The 22820-nt window shown below is 44.0% G+C and overlaps 1 protein-coding gene across 1 annotated transcript in view; it reads left to right on the top strand.

Moving 5' to 3' along the window:
- Positions 1-19288, top strand: part of LOC139228572 (sperm microtubule associated protein 2-like) — a 67921-nt gene extending 48633 nt beyond the window's left edge. Inside the window, exons 9-10 of the mRNA XM_070859704.1 lie at positions 11680-11860; positions 17773-19288. Coding sequence (XP_070715805.1) covers positions 11680-11860; positions 17773-18023 — 432 coding nt within the window. The 3' untranslated portion in view covers positions 18024-19288. The remainder of the gene's footprint in view (positions 1-11679; positions 11861-17772) is intronic.
- Positions 19289-22820: the final 3532 nt, after the last annotated feature.

The following is a 22820-nucleotide window of genomic DNA, read 5'->3' as shown; positions in this document are numbered from 1 at the left end:
ACCAGCATTGGGTTGAACTATTGGGTGGTAACTTAAAATACTCACCCCTTTTGGTTCGCCTCTGCTGGCCACACTCGGGTGGAATTGTTGTGGAGAAATCTTCCTTTCTCCCGAGTGGACCCACTGAAATAGAGGATCGATGCCCGATTGATGACAGACTCCAGAGATAGGTTTGAAACGATCACTATTCCAACATATGCAGGGGAAGCTCTCAGTCTTAGCAGCCTAAGATAGGATCTTCCAAAAACACAAAGGTTTCACACACAATTATACTGTTTTCGAGGCATGCTGGCCTCGTGAACACTAAACCACAACCACTAATTGGTCCACAATTAATCATTGGAGTGACATTGATTGGTTAACCCTTATCAACTGGCTGCTGAGTGGTTTGCAATCTCTTCATCTTCAATAGAAAACGGAATCAATCTCAGATTTTTGGAATGTGTTGTTTCTCCAATTTTGACCTTGCTCTAGCCTTTTCAGCCTGTTCTATGTGTTCCCCCAAAATCTAAAGTTTCCATTTAAGTTATATGGCCATTTTCTATTATCAATAAGCGATTTTTACATACAATCTCTCTGTATTTTTCACCCCCTTACACACTCTAAGGTCATAGAATCATAGAATGGTTACAGCACAGAAGGAGGCCATTTGGCCCGTCGAGCCCGTGCCGACTCTCTGCACGAGCACTTCAGCTAGTCCCACTCCCCCACCCTTTCCCCGTAGCCCTGCAATGTTTTTTCCTTCAGGTACTTATCCAATTCCCTTTTGAAAGCCACGATTGAACCTGGCTCCACCACCACTTGCTGCATAACACATTTTTTCATCATCTCGCCTTTGGTTTTTCCGATCCCTCTGTTGCTCTACATTTCTCAGTATCCTACCATTTATTGTGTATTCCCTTGCCTAGATAGCCCTCCCCAAATGCATTACCTTACACTTCTCTGGATTGAATTCCATTTGCCACTTTTCTGCCCACCTGACCAGTCCATTGATATCTTCCTGCAGTCTACAGCTATCTTCCTCACTATCACCCACACGGCCAATTATCATCTGCAAACTTCTTAATCATGCCCCCTACATTGAAGTCTAAGAGCTAGACTTTCCATTAGATTTGCATTGCTACCGCCCACTTAACATCCATTTTAATGCTGAGATGAGGTATACCGCCCAGATATCGCCCATTTCACAAAAAAATGGAAACTAATGCCCATTTATCATTCACTTATCACCCAGCGTTACTTTCGGCATTTAGTTAACACCGAGAATTAATAATACTGCCCGCCCATTTTTTCCTGCCGTAAACATCAGAAAAATGGAAACTAATGCCCATAATATCGCCGAGCGTTACTTTCGGCATCTCGACCACATATCACCGAAAATATCGCTCGCCGAAACAAACGCTGAGAAAAAATTGCTCTCACCTGAATTACACCCAGTGGCATGGACGCCATGTTGTAAATCAGAGGGATTTTCATAAAAAAGGCTTCTTCAACTTCTGGGGAGCTTTGATGTAATCTGGAGTTATTTTAAGGTGATTTGAACATCTGAACAAACAACTTATCATGCTGTAGACGATTGGAATTTATTTTATTTGTTTCAGTAGGTAAATTGATTGTTTGTGAACAATAGATCCAATACTGATAGTTATTGTAATGGGGCCTGTCGTTTCTCAGCCTGTCTTGATGACTATGCACATGCTGCAGACTAGAGATGGCAAAAGGTTGATTGAAGAGCATTATGCGCTCAATCAAAGAGGTGGCAGATTGAGGAGGAGGAGGACGAGAACGTACACTCGACGCACTTACCGGGAGAAGCGGTCTTATCTGAGAAAATGCGCAACAATGTTATGTAAAATAAAATCAATTTAATATATGTGTATTAAGTCATACTGAGAACTGTACAAAACAATCCACCCCACCCCACAACAAAATTAAAACATTTAAATCATCTATAATATTTTTAACACTTCCAACATCACTTTAAACACGCAGAACACAAATGCAAAAAAACAAGGTACAACACCTGCGGCCATACACCTCACTTTCCTTTCCCCGCCCCTGCTTTTCCTCCCCACCTTTACGCCTTCCCCATCCCCTCTCGACTTCAAGCCACCTTGCAGAAGTGCTCCTCAGGCGCTGCTTCATTGAGGGGGGATGACGGCAGATCCGCTGGTTGGCCGGATACTGGAGCAGACAGTCCCGAGGAGGGAACAGCCTCCGAGCCAGAAGCAAGCGCTTCCTTCTGGCTCGCTTGTGTCGTTAGCAATGGGGGTGCGGCACCTTGGGGTTCAGTGCCGCGTTCCGGGCCCGCTGGTAGCCCTGTGACACCAGTGTTCCTGGCTATCACCTCCAGGGCCTCCGCGATCCACGGCATATACTCTGTCATGGTGTTGAACATGGTGGCCAGCTGTTGGGATATGCCCCCCCACTGTCTGGAGGATCTGCTGACCTATTTCAACGCTCCTCCTGGACAAATTAACCATGTCCCCGCTTAGATCTGCCGCTCATGGAGCAGTGCTGCTGCGTCGAACCAACCTCCACGGGGTCGGCATTGGCATGGAGACACTTGGGGTGCCCTGCGGCAAACTGCTTGCGCCCACTACCTCTACGGTGGAGGAGGATATGGCCGCAGAAACACTAAATGTCATCGGGGTTGTAGAGATGATGGAGCTTGTTGCTGCATTCTCCTCAAATGCGCACTGTCGTCAGTGGAGAAGGCAGCCTGTAGCTCTACAGGCGAGATTCGGGGCTCCTAACCACCAGAATGACGATCCGCCGCCGAATCCGTACCTTGCCTCAGTGGTGTTGCCCGGGATTGCGCTGCTGGCTGAGCTACAATACATAAATTTGAGGTTATTAGAGGAGAAGCGGGTGCTAGGATCACAGGGTGATTCAACCGCTACACAGCATATGCACCACAAAAGCACTACCTCTATCAAAATGATCACAGACATCACATTTCATGAACATAACCAAATTGTGCATTACAATGATTTTCATGAGCCCATCATTAATTAGATAACACTTTCATCAATCATCTATCATATATTATTGTTCAGATATGAGTGGGTGTGGCATCTATTGACTTTACATCACGCAGTGGTGTGTACTTTACTCACGTGGCATCACATCAGGTTTTGCTGCTGCAGCTTGCATGGCTGACCGGGGGTGGCTCCTCACTAGTGCCAGCGCCCGCTCCTCAAGGTTGATCAGCTCGCTGATGACTGGTGGGCCGCCACCTGTGCGCCGCTGCTCGGCCCTATTCTTCGAAAGCTTCTTCTGCAAAAGGTAACAACAGCACGACATGGCATAAGATCATTGCGTAAGATCATTGCTAGGTACTGTCACAGAAACTGATACAACACATAACTAACAGACGTTATAATTATTATTATCATTATTAACCTAAACGTGTACACCATAAATGTAGGCTTTGTGTTAAATATTCCCGGTCTAAGTGCAATACATCAGATCTGAATTTATTCACTCATTATACTTACAATTCCAATTATATAAATATATAAGTAAAAGTAAATAAATGTAATACTTACTCTGGCAGATCCGACAAGGTTGTTCCAGTGCTTGCGGCACTGGTTGCCCTCGTGCACCTCGTGCGTCACCGACGAGACCACCTCAGCTATGTCGGCCCAAATTGACCCCAGCATGACTCCAACTACTGCAGTAGGGCAGCATTTACCATGTCGGAGAATCTCCCAGCTCATTTTCGTCCTCCCACTTTGATTTCCTCTCCTACTTCACTGCTCTCACCAGACTCCTCCCCCTTCACATCGTGCTGTCTCGCCTCCTCCATGCCTTCCATGTAAATAATTTTTTTCGCAAAACTTTCGGTGTAAACTAACTAATTTGTGCTCTCAATTCTTCTTACTCCTCCAATATATCTTTCCTACCTCCCACAACAGCCAAACAACCAGACAACACACCCACACATGCTTCCACTTCCTCTCTGCTCTCTCTCTTTCTCTCTCTCCCCATGTATTGATGGCCCCTGACCTCCTGACACGCGGGAAATGACCGTCGCCATGGCGCTGCTATGGACGCTGACATTTTACGGCAGAAGAAAAAAAAAATTACCACTAACGCCCATTTCAGATCACTCCCGCTAACACCCATTTTATAAAGTGGTAAGTTGGGGTTTTGAAAATGGGCGATAATCCAGCGATCTCAAAATCCATAATAAACACCAGCGCTGGAAATAACGCCCATTTTTGGGCAATCTGCACAATAATGGAAAGTCTAGCCCGAAGTTAGTGATATATACCACAAAAAGCAGGGGACATCGTACTGAACCCCATTGGAAACAGCCTTCCAGTCACAAAAACACCCGTTGACTATTACCCTTTGCTTCCTGCCACGGAGCCAATTTTGGATCCCATGGGCTTTTACTTTTTGGCCAACCTGTCATGTGGGACCATGTCAAAGGCCTTACTAAAATGCACGTAGACTAACTACATCAAATGCACTACCCTCATCGACCCTCCTCGTTATCTATTTGTGGGAACATTGACTGTGGCCCATTCCATGCGTGGAGTGCACAACTACTGTGAGAAATGAGGGAAAGCCCAGAGAGGTGCATAGCAAGATTTATGGATCAGGATCTGCAGATCACAGTAGATGGTATGAGAGTGCAGTGCAGTGGAGGGGCAAGCTACAATGCCTGGAGGATGAAGCGAACATCGTGTCATCAGAAAAGAGGTGAATATGAGATCCACATATCAGGAGAGTCTGGGAGGCTATTTGAAATGTGTCAGACTGGAAGAGGCCGAAACTAAAAGCCCCTTAAGACATTAGCGTCTCCTGCTCTGCTCCATGAATCTGTTGATTCTCCATGCTGTTAAATGGAGTGAAAGCCTGAAATAGTTTGCAACCTTCCCTTAAATTGCTGTTTAACAAATTAAATAAAAAGCTTATTAATACTAGGCCTATGTGTTAATGTGTATTAATACAGTTCAGACACAGAAAAAACCTTGGTAACATGAGTAAAAATGTGTTGATGCTTTATTAATGCCAATCTACCAAATTACTATACATTAACACACACTTAACCCACAGAGTAATTTCACCCCCAGAGGTATTCTGTACAAAGTGTTCTAGTGACATCTATTGGCAGAACATCAATACTGCTCTAACCTTTTTCTTTTGTAATATTGACAGTCTGTCCAATAAGGATGGCTTGAGGCATTTCTGTGAGGCCCTGAATGGAATAATGAAGAACTATGAACACCAATGGTACAACTCCTGCTAAAGTCATAAAAGATGGACAAGGACCATAAGTTCAAGACCGTGTCACTGGTGTGACAGAGCAACAATAAGATTTTTGAGGCTGAAAATGAAGTTGGAAGGAAATACATATAGGATCTTACTGTTAGTTAAACTAGCGAGATAGTTAATAATGATTCATGGTGTAAAATAAAGCATATTCGCTCCTAAGGTCATTTAGTCTGACTAAACGCAAGTCTTTTTCTTTCTTACGAAGAATGTTGCAGGAATAAAATGCTAAAAAAAACACAGATGCCTAAAAGCCAATCATTGCAAGTAGGCAAATTTCAAATTTGAACAAGAAAACAATTAAGCATTTAAAGATTAACAATCATTTTCTCACCAATTATCAAGATATTCCTATTTGGAACAATCTGAGAAAGCGAATAATACTGCAGAGCGCAGCATGCATAAAGAAACGATGGGAAGAAAAGAGGAACAGAATAATTATTGGGTTACGGGGAGAACAGAGTCCCATCATTTGAAGTACAGGAGAGACAATCCAAGGCAAAAGCCCCCTGCTATGGTCCACTACAAATTGACAAATGTAAGGAATGGGAAGTCTGCAAAGGGGAGGGAATGAAAAGAACACACACTCATATTAAAATAATACCAAAGGTGGACTACATCTATACCAAACCATTATCCTCACAGCCCAGCAAAGGAAAGACTACTTCATGTCTTACCAGACTGAGGTGGAAAGAATACTTGATACATTCAGATTGAGTATCCTGCATTGCATCTCTATCTAGGCAGAAGATTGATCTTATTCAGATATCTTCCCGTTTCATTGATTCTTTCTGTCTTTTTACCTGGCAGAGGTGTAAGAACAGGAAGTTTGATAATACGTAAATAGGTATGTGACTAGCCCTCCACTGTACATTCCCCCCAACCAACTCCCCTTCACCTAAATAAGGAAATAACTACAAATAAAAATGCTAAATTACAGTTTTTCAAAGAAAAGAGGATTCAGCAGACATTTGACCTATTAACAAACTTTAATAGACACAAGAGGCTCACCAGGAGGATGCACAAAAGCCCTAATTCAGATTGATATTCTATTAAACGACTACACTGCACCTCATTGAATGATGTATTTAGGTTGCTTTGAAAAGCTTATACACAGAGTCTTGATACCTAATGCAAGATGCTCAGACTCTCTTGGGGGGAAATTTGGTCGCGCCTCTGTTGCAGCGTTAATCGAGGCAGAGCGGTACTTTGAGCGCCTTGACAGGGGCATTAAATCAGCCATTGCATGCCAGAGCTGGGCGGGCGGCGGGAACGCTAACGAAAATGCCGGTGCTAAATTTAACCGAGTCATTGCGTATGCGCTGAACTCCGATTCAGGTCCCGGGAAAAGCCGAGTCTTAAAGGCGCGGCATAGTAATGCACCCATTAAAGTTTTCAAAATCACTTATTCTCAAGCTGGACTCTTATTTTCTGTCTGCCACTGCAAACTTGGAGGCTCACCACCGTGCTGTGTGTAGACCTTGCACTGACCATGACCTCCGAGGGAAGTGCTTGCTTCCTCATCCTTTTAAGTAGCCACCAGTTAACGACTCTGCAAGCCTGTACTGATTGTTTTTCCAGACGTTGTTCTTGGCGGCTGCTAAATGAAGTGGCCGCAACTCATTTTCCGACCGGGGCACAAGCGTGGGTGTTGTACCAGGAATACATCATGATCGGACTGATCGTCAGCAACCAGGTGCGACTGGTTTGCGCCCCCTTTGAGCCTCTAACGAATTTTCGGTCGGGGCGTTAAACGCTGGCTCTCGGTCGGTGACCTCTTGCGCTCCCATTAACAGCCTCTCTGGCTATTAATTGAGGCGTTAGACAACCGAAAATCCAGCACTTTGTTTGTTAAGCTCATATGACGTTCCTTCCTAAAACTTTCATGTACGCAGGTTAAAATGTCAGATTGTGTAAAAGAGGCATCACGTTGGTCGTATTGCACCAGCTTGAGAAAGATGTCAAAACCTTTGCTAGATACTTTCTAGACATAAATAGTAGATCTGCTGCTTCTTTGAGAGCAAGATAGTCAGAATCTGTTCCACCAGAAATTCTCCCTGGAAAAGTATCAGGCTATGAGGTCAATAGGCAGTCAGAAGAAAAGTACCTTCGAGCTTATTTTGATTTTATGGTTTGTCCTTGGGACCATAGAGAGAAGAAAAAAGTGGGAAAGGAAATCATTCTTAAAGCCAGCAGGTGATTGTGAACACATTCATCTTGGAAGATGCTCTGCAGAAACTTTGTGGGTGCAATTTATCTTGGGTGATAGCGAATTGGCCATCCATTTTAAACTCCAATGAAAAAAATATCAGGCTGAATATAAAATAAGCTACCGATTGGATATTGTCTGTTTGGGTCTACTGCTACCCTTTAGCTGCAAAGCACAGGATGCTTTGTGTTCTCTATGCCTGTGTATACGTCCATGGAACTGGCCTCATTTTGGCCTGCTGGTACAGTTAACCGGATATAAAGTAGAGTTTCATCATAGACAGTCCCTCAAAATCGAGGGAAACTTGCTTCCACTCCAAAAGTGGATTGTCAGGTGACTGTACAGTCCAATACGGAAATTCTAGTCTCTGTCACAGGTGGGACAGACAGTCGTTGAAGGAAAAGGTGGGTGGGGAGTCTGGTTTGCCGCACGTTCCTTCCGCTGTCTGCGTTTGTTTTCTGCATGCTCTCGACGACGAGACTCGAGGTGCTCAGCACCCTCCCGGATGCACTTCCTCCACTTAGAGTGATCTTTGGCCAGGGACTCCCAGGTGCCGGTGGGGATGTTGCACTTTATCAAGGAGGCTTTGAGGGTGGCCTTGAAACTTTTCTAAGCTAAAGGTGGCTTCATACCCATGTAGATATTTGTGATGCTTTTCCTCCCTCGCCTCTCCTCCCGAAGACAATGATCCGTGCTAGCGGATGTTTCTACAGGAATCAGCAATGATCTTCTAACTGGGGTCAAACTGGCTCCCCCAAATGGACGTGGGATTCTTGGGGATTCTCACAGAAAAAGAAGGGCGCTGATAATACAGTGCTATGGAATCATTCCTGGGATTTCCCATATGGCTAGTCTTTATGTGTGAGTCTACACAGGGAGTGGTGGCAGGCTTTCAACGGTTGGGGACTGGATTTATCTTTCTAAGATGTAGAGGGCCTGAGCTTGGATCTTTCAAATTAGATGTGACAATAACCTTTTTCTTCCAATTCAGTAGGTTATTTGATATTTAAATGCATGGGGTAGGACTTCCTGCACTCCCGCCAAAAACGACAAAATAATTGGGGCAAGTAGGGGAGGAAAATGGGTCGGGATGTATTCCTGGGTGCAATGCCCATCATTACATCCTTCTCGATTTCGTACAGGGCCCTGCAGCCTACAATATGCCCACCCGTATATTGTAAGCATATGCAAATGAAGAGATGACATCCTCTGACATATTTTGTGTTATTTGCACCGTAGCAACATTGTATGCCAGGGGATGCCTGTTGTTCAATGTTGCCATGGCAGCAGTGGAAGAATATTGAATTTTTAAAGAGTAGAAAGCTTGGCAGTTCAGAGGCTGCTAGCACTACTACAACACCTGCTGGAATCCCTTATTTATGACCTTAAGGCTAGAAGATTGGCTAGGGTCATGAGCACACTTTGTGGTAGGCAGTATTCTCATTGCACAAGGCGATATACCCCAGTTCCACAAATGGAAATCTAGGCAATAGTCTTTGGGTATGTTGCTTAGATTTTTTTTGCATGTCCTTATCTGATGTCTACATCAGGGGTCATTGGATTGGAATCAGGAGTAGACACCCAGGCAAATTCCTCTCTTCCGTCACCCAGGGGGGGCACTCAGCCCAATTCTGCTGGCCTTAGCATTGGTCAAGCTGACATCTTCTAAATCAGTAGAGACCAGCAATCGAACCTGGGACAGCTCAGTACCACAACTGAGTAGAGTCTTTACTCATTGAGCTATTTGTGATCTCATGCCTTTGTTCCTAATCTTCGCTCAGCCCACAGTAGGTCCCTTGTTTCCAATGTACATTCTGAAAGCTGACATGTTCTTATGATCTACATTTACAGTATTACTGATGAATGACTAAAATAAGGTGAAAACTGATACCCAAGTTTAAAATAGTTATTTCCAGAGGCTTTACAGGAGAAATGGTGACTGACAGGCTTAATCATGTTGTTGAGATCAGCTGATGTGCCGAGGTCATAGACTCAAGTGAATTGGTCATGCTGTGCAATATTAACATGCAAATATCATTAATGCAATGAAACCAAATTGAAAATAAATAACCTGCTTTGAATGTTCCTGCCACAAACCGGTATGTATATCAGAAGAGGGAATTATAATATAGATGAATTAAGTGTGTGGCTATCTGTTCCCATGCCTATACTATTTCATGATTTGATAGCCATGATTCCCCACGCTTTTAATTATTCAGGAACCATGTTTATCGTTAGCCATGGGTGAAAGTATCAAATGCAGCAATGAATTGCAGTAACATCGTTTGGCCGGAATTGTGAAACTGGTGAAATTATATTTTGCATATATATCATAATGGAAGCTGGCCAGGGAATTCTAAGTTTGTAATTCAGTTGGAAGGTTTGTGATAAGATCATAAAGTATGACAGTAGAGCTCAGGGGATTTACAAACGTCATCGACCACATAGCCCTAAATTGCAGACTGAACTTCCTCCTCAGTACTTAAAACATTTGTTATTTTCCAATTATATAGACGGAAACATTCTTTAAATAACATTTTTTGCATCTTCTCATTTCAGCTGTTGAGTTGGTTTAAAACATTCAAATTGCCAGTTTAGCATGATTGAAATACTACGGGAGTGTACACTCTCCTATTCTCATTCATTCTTTCCCATACACTTCTCAGCATTTCCTTCTTCACACAACCTGAAGATTGTGAAACCTCAAGCTGTTTGGTGCCACTTAGTTGCTACTTTTTGATTTACCATGTCCTCCCTTTTACTTGTTTCAACCTTGGTGGTATTCCTTGGTATCTCAATAAAATATTAGGTGGCAGCTATGGCTCAGTTGGTAGCACTCTCTCCTATGAGTAAGAAGGTTGTGGTTCAATTCCAATTCCAGAGACTTGAGCACATAGGCTGACACTCCAGTACAGTACTAAAGCAGTGCTGCACTGTCAGAAGTGTTGTCTTTTTGATGAGACAAACGAAGGGCCCTGTCTTCTCACAGGCGGGCATAAAAGATCCCATTGAACTATTTCGAAAAAGAGCAGGGGACTTCTCCCCAATATCCTAGCCAATATTTATCCCTCAACCAACATTACAAAAACAGATTATCTGGTCATTATCACATTGCTGTTTGTGGGAGCTTGCTGTGTGCCCATTGGCTGCCATGTTTGCCACATTACAACAGTGACTACACTGCAAAAGTACTTCATTGGCTGTAAAGCACTTTGGGACGTCCTGAGGTCATGAAATAATGCTTTATAAATACAAGTCTTTCTTTTCTTTTGAAAAATTATTAAAAAATCACATGATTGACACAAGCTAGATTTTTGTAATAATTTACTAGGGACTGTAAAGTGCTGATAAAAATGACTTCTACTCAATGCAACAAGGACTGAGATTATTGATGATCACAAGATAATTACAGATGAAGAAGGTAATTTGTCCTATCCAGAAATAACTACAAGATAATTTTGTTTAATGTTCCGGAGCAATGGTCTGACTAATCAGTCAATATCATCAGTTACTGCCCCACCAGAATAAAAATATATGCCTACGTGATTCTTAATAAAATTGATAAGTGGCTGCATCGCAATGGAATTTAACCCTCAATAGCTTGTAAGTTCTGACATTCGGTCACTTGTTGAATGGTCACCGAATGCATGTTCTCGATGTGAGTCCCATTCACCCTGTGCTCACTGACCAGATTGGTTCCTAGTCCAGCAATGCCTCAATTTTGAATTTCTCAAGCTTGTTTTCAAATCCTTCCATGGCCTCACCTTTCCCTATTTTTGTCACCTCCTCAATCCCTACAACCCTCCGAGATATCGGCACTCCCTCAATTTCTGGCCTCTTGCACACCCCGATATTAATCGTTCCACCATTGGCAGCCGTGCCTTCATCTGCTGGGCCCATAGGCTCTGTAATTTCCTCCTTAAACCTCTCCACCTCTCTACCTCTCTCACCTCCTTTCAGATGCTCCTTAAAAACCTACCTCTCTGACCAAGCTTTTGGTCATCTGTCCTAATATCTCCTTATGTGGCTCGGTGCCCAAATTTGTTAATGCTCCTGTGAAGCGTCTTCGGATGTCTCACTGCATTAAAGACACTATATAAATGCAAGTTGTTGTAAGATCATCAGCATCAAATTGTAAGCTTTTTCATTCTAATCTTATTTTATGTCACAATTTTAAAAATCAGATCAGTGAGAATGTTCTATATGGTACAACTTCATCTCGAACGGACATGCTTGCTAAGCATAAAACCCACATTCCTCCACCTGCCCGAAAATCCTATCTGTGGGACTACCCCTACTGGGACCATGAGATAAGTGAAACAGCAAAAACTGTAAAGCCAACCAATAGGATTGTGAAATTAGCAAGTAAGAAATGACTGAATTTAAGTGTACCAGCAAATGTAAAAGGTCTTTAAGTTGAATGTTAATTGTAATGCTTAACTGAGAAAATTATATTTATTTCTAATGCAGCAGTTAGAATGAGAAAAAAAACTTGCTTTCAAATTTGCATCAGAAGTATATCAATTGTATAATCCACCTGTATGAGGGTTAGATAGGATTCGAGTCAAGAGGATAAGATGCTGTTAGTTGAATTGGTAGTTTTGAGAAGTATCAGCTTGGGTCAGTTGGTAGCATTCTTGCCTCTGAGACAGAACACATGGTCTGGAAATTCCCTGGGTTACTGATGTGATGGCATCAGAAATCATATAATTTAAATAATGTTGGTGGGACAAGGGCAAATGTACCACCAACAGGGGGCTAGATATTCCAGGCCGGTTGTAGGACGCGAGGGGTGGAAAATTTGGGAAGGGGTTGGAAGGAAGGGGGCAACACGCGCATCTAAATTGCAACATGCAGTTAAAGGGCTGAGCAGGCTCTTGGACGAGGGACTAATATGACTGGTATTGTATGGGACAAGGTGAGGATTTATCAGACTGATTTGAAGTACAGTTAGCTCAAATTAGAGGAAGGAGAGTTGGAATACCAGGGGAAGAAGCCATTCCATACAACGGCATGAGCCATGTGAAAGGAAGTGGCAGTCTCTGTGTCAGACCTCCATGTCATGGAGGTCATTAGCGTAGTGGTTATGTTACTGGACTAGTAATCCAGAGGCCTGGACTAATACTCCAGGCAGAACGTGAGTTCAAATCCCACCGTGGCAGTTTTAGAATTTGAATTCAGTCTAATAAAAATAAAATCTGGAAATATAAAGCTGATATCAATAAAAATGACCGTGACCATCAAGCTGCCAGACTGTTGCCGAAATCCTGGGAAGGTATGCCCAATGGGTCTCTCAGCTTTCTAGCAGTTGTTGGCATTTCAGCTACTTCCTGTTCATCATGGACTGGGTCTTAACATCAGCAGTGCCATCAGCAGGCACTCCTCTGAGACATTTAGCTGATTGCCAAAGTTTGCAGCACGCAATCTGCGACCACAATTCGTGAGATGGTGCTGATCACATGCTGTGAGGTAACCCCCTTCTCACCCCCCACCCCCACCCCCGCAGGCCTGAGCAGACGCTGGAAACCCCCTGACCAATGGCTTGCTCCTTATCTTTGTCTTCATATGTACTTCACAATAGCACTCTGCCATGCAAGTGGTCCTACAAAGTGGCCTCATGAGACATGGAATTAGCGGGTATCCTGTGTCACCCAGCAGCCATTCTGCTCCTGTTGTTGATACAGAACTAAGACAATGGATTGACGGAGCATAAAAACACCATGACAGCTCCCAGAATGTTACGAATTCACACGCAAGAAGCTGTGCCCGTTGTTGCCTGTTTAGGGAATTCTGCTCCTGTGTGGTTAAAATTAAAATCGAGGATTTACAAAATTATAGCCAATCTGCTATTGTTTTTTTTCCAAAAAAATCAAAGACTTCAGTGCTCCAGGCTGCCTGCTTGGCCCAGGCCCCACCAGTGGGGACCACATATGCCCTTGTGGAGGCCAGTACACTTGCACTCACTTGACCAACCAGCCACCATAATTATGCAGGGTCCCGGTCCAGCCTGAGGACCAGAAACACCTGATTTATGAAGTTCCCCCTCTCTCGCTCCATCCCCTGGCCTTCAATTACACTGTAAATGGTAGCTAGTGAAATGTAATTATTTCATGGGTTCTCTGCTTAAGAATTCATAGCAACACATTGCTATTAAGAACTAGTTGGTTTATTAACAATCACATTACACATTACCAGTTCATCCACTTGGCTCACAACTGCATACGTCATCACCAACTGACTGGGGTTTTATTGAGTCTTGTGAACATCACAAGACACTCACAATGCAACAGCTCTACAACTATTTGAGTAGAAACTTCAAATCAAGTGCCTGGAACAGCTTCACAACTATTTTTGTGAACCTATAAATCAAGTGCTCCCTTGTTAAAGGGGCACTAAAACCAGCAAATTAAACAAATTAAACTTTAAACAATCAAATTAAAATTTGGTTGCTGGGGTTGATGATGCACTTCAGTCCCTCCGGTGCCCACCTCTCGTGGAAGGCCACCAGCTTACTGGTGGACATCGCCTGCTCCATGTCCAGGGACACCCTGCCTTGAATTACCCGCGGAAGAGAGGCAGGCAGTCGGGCTGAACGACCCCTTCGACCGCCCGCTGCCTGGACCGGTTAATGGCCACCTTGGCCATGCCCAGGAGCAGGCCTACGAGGAGGCCTTCCGACCTGCTCGCTCCCCTCCGTACAAGGTGCCCAAAGATCAGGAGCGTGGGACTGAAGTGCGACCAGAATTTGAGGAGCAGCCCCTTCAAATAATGGGCAACAGCTCTACAACTATTTTGTGTAGGAACATTAATACAAGTGCCTCCTGATTAAAGGAGGGGTCACACTCCAGAAACTTTTAATCAAGTGCCCCCTTGTTTTTTTTTGAGGGCAACAAAAACATAAATTAACAATTCAACATAAAGGGAATCTTTCTCAAATCAAATCAAATTAAAATTCTGCTCCCGGTTGAAATGATGCACTCCAGTCCCTCCGGCGCCCACCTCTCGTGGAAGGCCGCGAGCGTACCGGTGGACACTGCATACTCCATCTCCAGGGACACCCTGGCCCGGATGTAATCGCGGAAGAGAGGCAGGCAGTCGGGCTGAACGACTCCCTCGACCGCCCGTTGTCTGGATCGGCTGATGGCCCCCTTGGCCATGCCCAGGAGCAATCCTACAAGGAGGCCTACAAACCGACAAACATGGACAAATTAAACTTTAGGCGCTAACAGATCAAATCAAAATTTGGTTGCTGGGGGTGATGATGCACTCCAGTCTCTCCGGTGCCCACCTCTCGCGGAAGGCCGCGAGCGTACCGGTGGACACCATGTGCTCCATCTCCAGGGACACCCTGACTCGGATGTAACCACGGAAGAGAGGCAGGCAGTCGGGCTGAACGCCCGCTCGACCGCCCGCTGTCTGAAGCGGCTGATGGCCACCTTGGCCGTGCCCAGGAGCAGTCCTACGAGGAGGCTTTCTGACCTGCCCGCTCCCCTCCGCACAGGGTGCCCAAAGATCAGGAGCGTGGGACTGAAGTGCAACCAGAATTTGAGGAGCAGTCCCTTCAAATAATGGGCAACAGCTCTACAACTCTTTTGTTGCAAAACAATAAATTAACATTAAATCAAGTGCCCCCTTATTAAAGGGGGGGAGGGCACTCCAAACAGTTTACAAGTACCTTTTTGTTTTTGGTTTTTTTTTGTGGGTTTTTTTTGCTTTTTTTTGGCACTAAAACCACAAATACAAGTGCCCCCCTATAAAAGAGGAGGGGGACACTAAAATCCGGCAATAAAACAAATTAAACTTTAAAACATATAAAATCAAATTAAAATTTGGTTGCCGGGGGTGATGATGCACTCAAGTCCCTCCGGTGCCCACCTCTCGCGGAAGGCCGCGAGCGTACCGGTGGACACCACGTGCTCCATCTCCAGGGACACCCTGGCTCGTATGTAAGCACGGAAGAGAGGCAGGTAGTCGGGCTGAACGACCCTCTCAACTGCCCGCTGCCTGGACAGGCTGATGGCACCCTTGGCCATGCCCAGGTGCAGTCCTACGAGGAGGCCTTCTGACCTGCCTGCTCCCCTCCGCACAGGGTGCCCATAGATCAGGAGTGTGGGACTGAAGTGCAACCAGAATTTGAGGTGCACTCCCTTCAAATAATGGTCAACAGCTCTACAAACCTGTGAGCATACTCACAGGTGCATACATTACAGCTAGATATCCTGTTTTCTACAGGGCCAGAGTTGCTGTGGGAGACCAGCAGAAACTCTGAAAATTTGAGGGCTTGAATGTTTGCCCACCAGTGGCTATTGAGGTAGAGACCATGAAGTGAAAAAATCCTCGGACCCGTTATGCAGGTATAATGCAGCAGGACAAGGCATCAGTTGCCTCCATACCTGCTCACATTGGAGCTTACGTGCTCTGGGTGGGGTCAAGGAATTTGTCTGCCAGTATCGGGTAACGACATCAACACATGTGCATCATGGGCGCCTGCTACAAGGGGCAGGATGCAGGAAATGTGGTGCAGGCAAACCACTCCTTGACCAGCTCTAGTAGTTTTTAAACATTATGACAAATCAGCCCCCTTTATTAGGGGCCTGAAATATTCCAGCATTCTCTGAGACATTCAGGCCTGAATCTCCTGTTAGGCCCCACTTACATCTTTGAGTCAACCTGTGAGCCGGTTGCTGGACAGTAGAGAGATCAGGTCCAAGGCAGGTCCAAGATGGGAACTCTCTCCCATTGGCTCCATCCCCTTATATGTCTGGAGTCATGTTTGAGATGGACAGAAATTCCCCTCTCAAATTGGGAGGTAACAGGACTTTGAGCAGAGACCAGGCATTATGAGGTCTTACTAGCATCCCGGTCGTGGCTGGGCCTTCTGCGCCCAAATTGGACCTACATCCAAGACCTTTCGGCTCCCACAATGTAATTTAAAAGGGAATTGAATGTGCATTTGAAACTAACAATAAAATAGGATACAGGGCAAGGGCAGGGAGATGAAATGAGAGTAAATAGATCCAGCTGAAGAGTTAGAAGCGATGCAGGCATGATGGGCCTCCTTGTGTGCTCCTAGGTCATTCAGAAAATATTTTGTGTTGCTCTGACGGTTTCACTGAAAGTAACAAGAAATGAATGATTTTCTTTCCCTTTTCTAAACCTTTTTTTGAGTGTGACACAAAACTTTGCATGCGTGACAAAGTGTGAGACTTTGCAATGGACATACTTCAAAACTTTTATATATATATATATTTATACTTCCTGGCTGGGAAGTCTAGAACAAGGGGTCACAGTCTCAGGATACAGGGTAGGAAATTTAGGACTGAGATGAGGAGAAATTTTTTCACTGAGGGTGGTGAACCTGTGGAATTCTCTACCACAGAAGGCTATGATGGCCAAGTCACTGAATATATTTAAGAGGGAGATAGATAGATTTCTAGACAAAAAAGACATCAAGGGGTATGGGGAAAAAGCGGGAATATGGTGTTGAGATAGAGGATCAGTCATGGTCATATTGAATGGTGGTGCAGACTCGAAGGGCCGAATGGCCTACTACTGCTATTTTTCTATGTTTCTATCTTGTGTGGCACTACTCATGGTTAGCCCGAGTCTTTCTCGTTTTGTCGGCCATCGTACTGTCTTGGTCTGATAGTCTACTTTTCACTCTCTGCTTATGGTTCTATCTATTCTGCTTCTCTCTCTAAGCTTCTGCCTCTGCTGAATTCTCTCTTTCCCCATTTCTCTTCGGATCTCTCTCTCTCTCTCTCTCTCTCTTGTATTTCTCTCTCTCTCTCTCTCTCCCTTTTTTCATATTTCACTTCTCTGCACGCTGATATGCTCCTGGGATCAGGTCAGCACAGTAAGAATATAGTAAAGAAGATGACACTATGGCACGTAAGGCCATGGTGCAAGCTAGCTTTTGGAGGGCTGAAAGGTACATATAATGGGCAGTGTGGTTTTACAGCATAAAACGCATTGTAAAACTAACACTCAGGATTGTCATGGGGTGTAACTGAAATTGTGTAACAGTCAAATCGTGACACAGCAAATAGCTGTGTCACAAACAGGAAATGCCAAATCTAGATTACAGGATAATGCATAGACAACCTGGATAGCAATTTTAAACCATTTTTATTAAGTTAGTTTAACAATTGAAAAATAAATTTTGAATGGATGAAAGAGGACAACTAGAATAAGTTCTACTTAGCCACTTGGCTATGCAGTTTTTACTTTTTCCCAATATTTATGCCATAATGTAAATAATACTTTATATTTTATAGCGCCTAAAGGAGACTACGCAGGTTTTGTTCACAATAGACCATTGGATCAACTTCTATCAGAAATTGCATTAAACTATACCGCCACTGAAAGGATTCAAGAACTTGCTAAACCAAAGATCCGCATTGCACCAATCAAGGCTGAAGATCCCTTTGAAATTTCGGAGGCGGCTAAAAACGCTGTTGCGTCCGCGAGACTTCAACAACTCGCTCTTCCATACCCGAGAAATGTGACACGCAAGAAATTCACATAAATTCATCCTGCCTGAGAGAGTTTCTAATACTTTCTTAATTTAGTACTTTGCATTTGTGCTGTTGGATATCTCCGTGCTCTTGGGTTTATTAGCGAGCTATCTTTAGATTAGTTCATTCAATTACGGTAAGAACACACACACAAGCCAAGTTTCACTTATTCAAAGTTGAATCCTTCAAATAAGGTGAAGTACTCACAAATCAAGTGAACTCGATTCGCGGATTTGAGGTCTATCGAGTGTACAGCTCCTGAGTGCAAACTTTCCCATGTCGAATCAAAAGTCCTATTACAGTTTTTATACCTTTCTGGACTACAAATCATTGATTGAAATGTCCTTATAAGGCATACTACTACCTCGCTAAGCTACAAGATGTATAAAGCCAAAAGGCAAAGTTGCACTTTTGATTGACATGGGTGAGATGGCTTCATCTCAGAATGTTGTCCTTTCACTTTCCCAGAACATCTTTACTTCCTCCTTCAAGGTCTCTGAACCCATTTCATTAGGCTTTCACACAGCAACATGTCGTACCATGTATGGACCCATTCATACCGAACAGTTGAGCTCGCAAGTCCTTTCTTGAGGCCCAGCTCTTGCATCCCAGTGGGGAAACCCAAGCATGAGGCTCTGTGTTCAATCTCTGTTGTACTCTTGAAAATACGTTTAAAAATACACTTGCCCCTTTTCCTGCTCAAGTCTGCTAACAGGTTCATGAGCTACAAATCATTAATTGAAATGTCCTTATAAGGCATACCACCACCTCTCTAAGCTACAAGATGTATAAAACCAATGGGCAAAGTTGCACTATTGATTGACATGGGTGAGATGGCTCTAGATCACTATTGCTCAAACTCACCTGTAAGTGTGTGTGTGTGTGTGTGTGTGTGTGTGTGTGGAGATTGGGTGAAGACAGAATCTAGCTCAGCTGCAACGTCCCCAAAAGTCAGATCTCCTGCCAGGATTCACACGTGAAGAGTGGTCATTAGGGTGAAGTAGCAGTAGACTTCTGGATCCATAAGTCCAGCAAGATGTCAACTCTTTCAAGAGAAAGGAGAAGGGAGAAAGTTGAGCACAGAGGAGAAAGTGAAAGAATTGAAGAAGGATTTAGGGGGTAGAGTTTCCGCTTTGTGCACAATCGGGAAATTGGGCGCAAGTTGCACTTGAAATTGTGCTGGTTAGGTTACAGTTCAAGTTTCTGCTAAAATGTATCTGCATAATCACAAACGTAAGATCATCCATGAACCAGCGCAATCGGTCAGTGTAATAGAACTTAATCATTTATTTTCTTCTCTTTTGCATTAAAAAATATTCATTAAATGATTTCAGAATAGTAACCTGGTGCAGTTTTATTAATACAGCTGAAAACGGGTTTATCGCATGTGAGAGAGAGACTAAGAGAAAGTGTGTGTGAGAGAGTGTGGGAGAGAGTGTGTGTAAGAGAGTGTGAGAGAGTTTGTGTGTGTCACTGTTTTACACACTTTCACACACACTTTCTCACACTCTCTCACACACTCACACACTCACTCACACACTCTCTCGCACACTCTCACACACTCTCTCACACATTGTCTTACACACACATTATCACGTACACTCTTCCACCTGTTTTTAAATCACTGAAAATGACTTTAGCAAGCTCTACAGAACCATTTACTAGTTTCATTGGTGTACACTAGTCAGCTTCTTAGTAAATTAAATTGTTTTTAATATGTAAAACATACCTATTAGTGCCTGTGCACCTAAGAATACCAGCTCAGTTTGAAGACCTTCCTTAAATGGCCACAAACGATGCAATTGGCAGAAACTTGCCAAGGTCATTATTTCGATCAGGGACATGGCCATTTATGGGCAGGGCCGGCTTTGGCTGAAATTATTTTTAAACCAGCGTTAAAAATCGCAGAAACTCGATTTACGTTTAACATAACTTATGCTTGAGTTTCCGCAATCTTTTACGCTGTTTTGGCCGATTTCACCTCAAATGCGCTGATTTAACTAGTGCAACCTACCAGAAACTCTATCCCTAAATCTTTTATGCGATTGGGTTAACAAATGTGACGGGAAATTTCCTACTGACAAATGTAGAAGATGGCACACATTGATGGGGAAAGTATGTGACAAATGGATAGACTGATTGAATTAGAGGGACCAACCTTCCTCTGTGGGTTCCCACTGAACATCTAACAGGCAATCTTTGGTGTAGTGTGCTTGTCATCACAGAGGACTATGCAATCTTCCTGCTCCGACCAAGGAGCACTTCAGGTGCAGGCCATTTTCGTGGTTGGACCTTGCACCTGAAAATTGGAGAGGGAACAGGCGTGCAACTACACGCCTTCAGATTGTCTGGGTGTAGAGGGTGGGTGAGTTTAAATAGACGTTTATACCTGCTAGCTTGTCTCGATCCCCCCCCCCCCCCCCTGGTTTTCGAATGCTGCATTGGAGGTTTTGGTAGCTGGAGGAGAGAAATATTCAGGAAGATATCCAGGCAAGCTGCCCGGCACAAGTGGACAGAGTTAGTAGAGTGCATGAATACCAGAAGCATTACCCTCAGGTCATGGCTGCAATGTTAAAAAATGTAATGACCTCACCAGGACAGCTAAGGCAAGCCTCCTAACTCATATCTCCCATTACTCTTTGCTTAGCCTGCATGACCTCTTCCCCGATTACCAGAACTCTCCTCTCATCACTGCAGTGCACTTCACTCCACCTCTTTCTGTTACTATTGCAGCATTTTGCACTGTTACTTGATCCACTATTGGGCCGTATCTTGCTGGGGGGAAAAAAATCATCATCATCATCATCATAGGTGGTCCCTCGAATGAGGATGACTTGCTTCCACATGAGTTCACAGATGTTTCAATGAAGGACCCGATATTCCAGTCCTGAACTCCAATTGAAGGGGTGGAAGATGCCTGTGCGTGGATTTTTTTAACGTGTGGTGACCGTTGCACATTAGCCACAACACGAGCTTGACAGAGCTAGGTCTTGGTCCAGTGGCAAGGGTTAACCAGGACTGCTGCACGGACCTCGTGCACACACATATCGCAGTGTGGGCTGGCCCGTGCTGCCCTTGGGACTTCGGCTCCTCTGGGCCCCATACCCTCATTTGCTGTTCCTTCGCCACAAACATTGCAACAAGTACTGAAGCAACAAGTACTCATGCAGTATAATGTAGATAAATGTGAGGTTATCCATTTTGGTGGCAAAAACAGGAAGGCAGAATATTATCTGAATGGTGACAGATTAGGAAAAGGGGAGGTGCAACGAGACCTGGGTGTCATGGTCATTGAAAGTTGGCATGCAGGTACAGCAGGCGGTGAAGAAGGCAAATGGCATGTTGGCCTTCATAGCGAGAGGAATTGAGTATAGGAGCAGGGAGGTCTTACTGCAGTTATACAGGGCCTTGGTGAGGCCACACCTTGAATATTGTGTACAGTTTTGGTCTCCTAATCTGAGGAAAGACATTCTTGCTATTGAGGGAGTGCAACGAAGGTTCACCAGACTGATTCCTGGGATGGCAGGACTGACATATGAAAGACTGGATCGACTAGACTTATATTCACTGGAATTTACAAGAATAAGAGGGGACCTCATAGAAACATATAAAATTCTGACAGGATTGGACAGGTTAGATGCAGGAAGAATGTTCCCTTTGTTGGGGTAGTCCAGAACCAGGGGTCACAGTCTAAGGATAAGGGGTAAGCCATTTAGGACCGAGATGAGGAGAAACTTCTTCACTCAGAGAATCGTGAACCTGTGGAATTGTCTACCACAGAAAGTTGTTCAGGCCAGTTCGTTAGATATATTCAAAAGGGAGTTAAACGTGGCCCTTACGGCTAAAAGGATCAAGGGTTATGAAGAGAAAGCAGGAAAGGGGTACTGAAGTTGCATGATCAGCCATGATCATAGTGAATGGTGGTGCAGGCTCGAAGGGCCAAATGGCCTACTCCTGCACCTATTTTCTATGTTTCTATATCTATGTAAAACCATTTTTAAAGGAAGACATGCCACCAGCCGTGTGTGGACTTTATGCAAGAGGACTAAAAGAAGTGGCTGCCAAATACTGGTCACATGTTACGTTTCTCTGTTCTGTTGCTAGACAGTCTTCTTGGGTCAACATCATCACGTCCTCCCTTAAGTCAACCTCACATCCTCCACAAAGTTAAAGTGAACCTTTACCTGTCCTGTCAAAGCAACAAAGACACTTCTCCCACACTAAACCCTAATATAAGCTCGATCCTTGAACACTGTTGTTCATTTCTTACATGGCAAAACACTACCACAGATCTCGTACATAGGGCTCAATTTTCCCCAGTATTTGCACTTTTTTTTGGAGTAGGCTGCTTTTTCTGGCCTAACTTAAAAATCCCCACTTTCCTCAATCAATTTGCACCAGCATAACTCAGTTAAGTTTTTTTTAAAGATAAGTTTTTTTTCCTCAAAAGGGGACGTTACCAGCCACCTACGCCAATTCTGAGCATTTAGGCTGAAAAAAATAATGGTGTGTTAACAACGTTTGCCGTGAAAATTGGCCAGCAAGTTCAGGGATCAAGAATACAGTGTCGGTTGCGAATCTCCAGAACTTGCTGGTCAATTTATGGCACTCGGTTATTTTTAAGAGCTCGCTGGATTTGCACATTAATTGCCCATTAAACTCACCGCAGAAAGTTAAGTCTGGTAATTGACATAGTAAGTAACTTTTTAACAACATGATCATTGTTAATGCAGTACCAATCAAATTTTCTGGCCTAAAAATTGAAATTTTTTTAACTCTGGTGTCTCATTCCTTCAGGTGGTAAATTG

This window comes from Pristiophorus japonicus, chromosome 18 (genome assembly GCF_044704955.1).
Source record: "Pristiophorus japonicus isolate sPriJap1 chromosome 18, sPriJap1.hap1, whole genome shotgun sequence".
NCBI classification, from domain to species: domain Eukaryota; kingdom Metazoa; phylum Chordata; class Chondrichthyes; family Pristiophoridae; genus Pristiophorus; species Pristiophorus japonicus.
This window is presented reverse-complemented; position numbering and strand designations above follow the sequence as displayed.